At 38.9% G+C, this 6,608-nt stretch overlaps 1 protein-coding gene across 1 annotated transcript; it reads left to right on the top strand.

The window, feature by feature from the left end:
* The first annotated feature begins 862 nt into the window (after positions 1-862).
* On the top strand, positions 863-6,064 carry LOC111028307. The gene is made up of 2 exons (XM_022306896.1): positions 863-4,180; positions 4,268-6,064. Exons 1-2 carry the CDS (start codon positions 863-865, stop codon positions 6,062-6,064), a joined length of 5,115 nt encoding a protein of 1,704 aa, XP_022162588.1.
* The last annotated feature ends 544 nt before the right edge of the window (positions 6,065-6,608 follow it).

Here is a 6,608-nt window from a genome sequence, read left to right on the forward strand (position 1 = left end):
GGCGTACCACAAGATACTTACAGAAGCACGTGAATTTTGTGTCGTTGTCAAGTACATGTGTTCAGTGATTTATTCGTTTGAATTGGTGGCTCGTTAGTCGTACGTTCTCGGGGTTGCCGCACATTTAATTATTATAATATTGTATTTTTTATTGTGCAAATGTGCGCATCCTGAGACGGTAGCGTTTGGTTTGAAGCCGCTAACGGACACCAGTTCTCCAGGTAATCAGCTGACGAGCTGTTTTAGTTTATTATTCAATATAATTATTATTATTTTTTTTGTGTGCTAATCAAGCACTTTAATATTATTATTATTACTATATATTTATTCAGCTGGTGGGTGCCAAATAGGCATTCCACACTTGTTATTATTATTTATTTTATTGTACTAAACCAAAGTACCTAACATTATTAAAATTCAATAAATTCAATTATTTGTATCAATATCATTTGGATTATCTATATTAATTCCTTTTGTTATTTATAAGGTTGTTAGTGCAATATTTATATTTAACTAACGCCTAGTCGTGAAGGCACCCTTAACGTTTATTATTATATTTATTTTTTGTTAAGAGCCGAACGCGACATTTTTTGGTGACCTCGACGTGATTGCGCTCGCTTTCATTATTATAGATAATCCTGAAACATTAACATCATATTCAAAATAATATAAAACAAAAAAAATCATTTTTATTTTATTCATTCATTTTCTCATATTGATTTATGTAAGTTGGTACTTGGTTTTGTATTGCATTACATTATTATAACATTGCATATTGTTCATATTTATATATTTGTTAGTTGAACATTAGACATATTACAATATTATACTTGTTCTACATCTGTAAATCAAAGTCAACATCATGGTCGACACCGATCTCGCTGCTTTGCCTAAGGAATTGCGTAAGATGATCAAGAAGCGTCAGTCAATCAAGGACTCGATAAACTCCATCAGGGACTATGTCAACAAATTCATTCCAGCAAGTTCATCTGTGCGTCAATTACAAATCCGTTTATCAAAATTGACTGCATTTATGGCTGAGTTGTCTGTCATTCAAGAAGCCATTGTTGATTTTGATCTGGGACATGAAGATATCACTGAACAAGTTGCATTTGAAGACTTCACATTCACCTTAGTGGCTGACATGGAAGAGCTTGTAGAAAAACATGGACCAAGTGCAACCTCAAGTTCAATGCATCCTAGCAACCAGTCAAGTGCATCAGTCAATGAAGCTATGAGATTGCCTACAATTAACATTCCCACGTTCAATGGTGAGATAGAGAATTGGGCTTCCTACATTGACACCTTTAATGCACTATTCCACAACAATCAAAATTTACCAAATGTTCATAAAATGCATTATCTTAAGTCAGGTGTCTGCGGTACAGCCGCTGAGGTGATTAAAAGTTTCTCAATTACTTCAGATAATTACCAAGCCGCTTATGATGAATTAGTAAAGCAATATGAAAACAAGGCGTTAACTATCCAAGTTCATATTCGTGCATTATTGAATTCGCCAAAGGTACATACTAATTGTGCTGCTGAATTAAAAAAATTACATTATCATGTTAATTCTCATGTTCGCTCTCTCATCGCTTTAAAGCAACCTGTACAACATTGGGATGCCTGGTTGACAACAATTGTATGTTGTCATCTAGATCCAACTACTGCTGGTGAGTGGCAGCTGCTACAAACCAGCAAGGAGCTCCCTGCATTTAAAGATATTGAGTCGTTTCTGTCTAAACGCATAGCTGCCTATGAAGTCGGTTATATTTCATCAAAGTCTGATACAAAACAAGCCACTGGAAAGCAAAATCAGTATGGAGCCAAAAAACATGATGTCGTCAAGGCATTTTTTGCCAAAAAAGCTGAACCTCATACTATCAAGTGTGTGTTGTGTACAGCGCCACATAGAATTTATGCATGCAACCAATTCAATCAAATGTCAGTATCTGAGCGTAAGGATATTGTAACCAAATTTAAATTATGTTTCAACTGTTTGAACTTCGGACATCAAGTTGAATCTTGTTATTATCCTGGATGTCCACGTTGTGGCAAAAAACATAATTCAAGACTACATGCTGACTCGAGCCATATATCAGAACCAGAGAGCTCTACGCAAACTGAGACACAGAAAACCAGTCAACATAATACAGTATGCCATGCGATGACCAGTAATAAGCATGCGTCAAGTACCACGTCCACTGTGATGCTTGCTACTGCTGTAATAAATGTTCATGACTCTGATGGGCAACCACAACGCTGTAGAGCCATCTTGGATTCTGGATCTCAACTTAATTTCATAACGTCATCTTGTGCTCAACGCTTGCGTTTAAAGAAGACTAATATTTCATTGTCAATATCTGGTGTTGGTACTATGTCTTCTTCCACTGTGCGTTTAATGCCATGCACTATATCATCGCATTGTCAAAACTATCAATCCTCGATTGAATTTCATTCATTGCCAACGATAACAGAAAGACTTCCCCATCAAATGTTCAGCATGGATCAATTGAACATACCTAATGATGTCAAGGGCAATCTAGCTGATCCTCAACTCAACGTACCAGCTGCTGTTGACATATTATTTGGCGCTGAGCTATTTTATGAAATTTTCCTGGGTGCACGTAAACAGCTGTCCAAGCATATTAGTGTACACAATACAAAACTTGGTTGGATACTTGTTGGTAAATTATTTGAGAAGTCATTAGTCAAGTCAAAAATGACTATGCTATCTACCCCTGTATCTGTCAATTCTGCTTTAAGTCTATTTACCTCAACAACAAATGCTCAATTCATTGAAGAAGCTCAAGCGGAGAAGCACTTTTCATCAACTGTTAAGCGCGATGAAAGTGGGAGATTTGTTGTAAGGCTTCCAGTTAATGACAAGATCCCATTCCTTGGCGATTCTCGACCAATGGCAGAAAGGCGGTTCTACAATTTAGAAAGAAGACTTGGTAAAGATAAAAAATTGGCAGAGCAATATGACATGTTTATTACTGAATACTTGGCGTTAAACCAAATGGAGCTGGCAAGTCCTACATGGACTGGACCAAAATATTATTTGCCTCACCATCCAGTATTTAAGACCAATAGCACGACCACAAAACTTCGGGTAGTTTTTGATGGTTCTGCCAACACCAAGTCCGGAATAGCACTCAATGATGTTCTGTTGAAAGGACCAAAAGTACAGTCAGATATATTTCATATCCTTCTTCGATTTCGCATTCACCAAGTAGTAATCACAGCGGACGTCGAGAAAATGTACCGACAAGTGTTAGTTGCACCTGAGGATAGAAACCTCCAACGAATTCTTTATCGAAAAAGTCCTACTGATCAACTACAAGAATACCGGCTGTGCACTGTAACATATGGGACAAAGTCAGCCTCGTATTTGGCCACTCGTTGCCTAGCTGAGATTGGAAGAAGCACAGACAATCCTAAATTAAATCGAGTTATCACTCAAGATTTCTACGTTGATGACCTCCTGAGTGGTGGGGCCTCTGAAGATGAATGCTATCAAATTTACACTTCACTATTAAAACATTTTAGTCCAGCTGGTTTTCCACTTCGTAAGTGGTGTTCCAACTCAGTCAATCTTATTAGCCAAATACCATCAGCGTGTAATGACCCAACGTTTGTATTGAAACTCAGTGAGGATGATACGGTTACAGCCTTAGGACTCACATGGCAACCTATCACTGATCAGTTTCGTTTTACGATCAAGCATTGGTCACCGCCGTTAAACATGACCAAGCGTACACTATTATCAGACATCAACTCAGTTTATGATCCTATTGGACTCATATCCCCGGTACTAATTCTTGGAAAAATTTTCATTCAACAATTATGGGGAATGAAGATGAGCTGGGACGACATTATCTCATCTGAATTGCAAGCTCGATGGATAAAATTCTACAACTCTCTTCAGTCGTTGCATGAATTGGCCATACCACGCAAGGTTATCAACACTGCAGATTCAAAGGTCACCATTCATGGTTTTTGCGATGCATCGCAAGAGGCATTTGGTGCATGCATTTACTTACGTTCTGCCAGTTCAAATGGTCAAGTGAAGGTACACCTCCTGGCATCCAAATCTCGTGTTGCCCCAATGAAGGCTACAACCATCCCTAGACTAGAACTATGTGGTGCAGTATTGTTGGCGGAACTGTTGCTAGAGGTAAAAAATGAACTCAGTTGTTTAGGCATGCAATTCAGTATAAATGAAATTTTACTATGGACTGATTCATCAATTGTTTTGGCTTAGCTAAAAAATGAAGTCCCTTTACTATCATTCGTAGCAAACAGAGTTGCTCGAATATTAGACATTACAGATAATGTTCAATGGCACCATGTTATTTCTAAGGAAAATCCTGCCGATCAAATAACAAGAGGTATACATCCTGCTGCGCTGCCTTCATTGTCAATTTGGTGGAACGGACCATCCTGGTTACTTTTGGAAAGTGATTCATGGCCAGGCATTCCAGAGCTACCATCAGAAATCCCTGAAGTTCGTCCAGTGAAATTAGTGTTGGCTACAGCTCATTCATCCGATTCCTGGCTGCTGAACAAATATTCAAGTTACATGCAACTTCTACGTATAACTGCCATAGTCCAACGATTCGTACACAATTGTACATTACAGAGGAAACTCATGGATCAACGTACGACAGGTGCATTGACTGCACGTGACCTCAAAGGATCCAGAGAGTTTTGGATTCGCAAGATTCAGGCTGAAGCTTATCCCTCGGAACTAAAGGCTTTAAATTCAAACTTGCCCATTCATCGGTCAAGCTGTCTGTCAAAGCTAAATCCATTTGTAGACGGTATTGGCATTTTGCGTGTGGGAGGCCGCTTAGCGTATGCACCAATACATGACAATACAAAGTTTCCAATTGTATTGCCGCCCTCATCAACTTTCACAAGACTATATTTCAAATATGAACACCTGAGACTAATGCATGTTGGTCCACAAGCATTGCTCTCGCACATACAAGTTAATTACTGGCCCATCCGTGGACGAAGTCTTGCCAGTCGAACCGTGCATCAATGCATTCAATGTTTCCGAACCAATCCAAAATTAATAACGCCTTTCATGGCTCCCCTACCTCGGCAACGTACCACCATTGAAAGACCGTTTTCTCAATGTGGAGTAGATTTCTGCGGTCCAATAATAATTCGAAGTGGTATCCGTCGAGTAAAGACTGAAAAGGCATATATATCAGTATTTGTGTGTTTAGTCACACGTGCAATTCATTTGGAATTAGTGTCATCTTTGACTGCCGATGCATTTCTAGCCACGCTAACTAGATTCATGTCTCGCCGAGGACAATGTAGTAACCTTTTCAGCGATAATGGCACTAATTTTGTTGGTGCGAATCGCAAACTCATGTCTCAGTTTGAGGAAATTGCCAAGACTCATGCAACATCATCATATTTATCTGAAAAATCTATGCAATGGCACTTCATTCCAACCTCGGCACCTCACTTTGGGGGCCTGTGGGAAGCTGCGGTCAAGTCTTCTAAACAACTTCTGACAAAACTATCACTAAGTGCAACATTTACATTTGAAGAAGCTACAACGTTGCTGTGTGGAATAGAAGGAGTTTTAAATTCTAGACCCATGACTCCGTTATCCAATGACCCATCAGACTATCAAGCGCTAACACCTGCTCATTTTTTGATTGGTGGAGTTATCACATTACCACCTGAAGCAGATTCATCGACAACCCCGATATCTAGACTTAAACGTTTTGCATTGGTACAATCTTGCATTCAACAGTTTTGGAAAAGATGGTCCCGGGAGTACCTTCCTCAATTACAACGCCGAGGTCGCTGGATTAAGGTAACTCGAAATATGAGAGTAGGTGACTTATGTCTTCTCCGACAGGAAAATCTTCCTCCTACAAGATGGGCTCTGGTCAGGGTTCAAGATGTTCAACCCGGTCCTGATGGCACCGTTCGAGTGGTCACGTTACGCAATTCCTCTGGCAACACTTTCAAACGTCCGGTGGTGAAACTTTCTTTATTACCGAGTGAAGAAGATGAGAAAGAAGAACCTTAGTCATCATCGAAAATGGATTTCAACCAATGTATTATTATTTTTTTTTTTTTTTTTATTTTGCTATCATTGATAATATTGCATGTAGCAAAATTATCATTTATTATATTTAGTTATTTTCATTCGTATTCATAAATGTGTCAAAATGATTGGTTGTTGTATATAATGTTGAAAGGTAGATCCTTTCAAAGGGGGCTGTATGTTCGCTCCGCAAACAAATTTATATTCTCGTTTCCGCGCCAGCAGCAATTCAGCTGGCTGTCTGGTGTGTGCATGTGTGTGTGATTCACGACAACGAATTGGGGAGTGCGCGTTTTGTCCCACCGTCAGATTGTGACATTGTGTTATCTTACTGATAGTGGCCATGTGCGTATTCCAACGGTCACATTTTCATATTATTATTTTTTCATGTACTATTCAATGTTTTTCGTAATTCATAAAGTTGTGTATCGCTTTCAGTGCCACCGAAAGTCTGTATTTCGTCGTATTAAATGTTTAAGGTGGTACTGATCGCATTTTCGTGAGTTATGCGTTTTTTCATTGGTCA

This window comes from Myzus persicae, unplaced genomic scaffold (assembly GCF_001856785.1).
Source record: "Myzus persicae strain clone G006 unplaced genomic scaffold, MPER_G0061.0, whole genome shotgun sequence".
NCBI lineage: Eukaryota > Metazoa > Arthropoda > Insecta > Hemiptera > Aphididae > Myzus > Myzus persicae.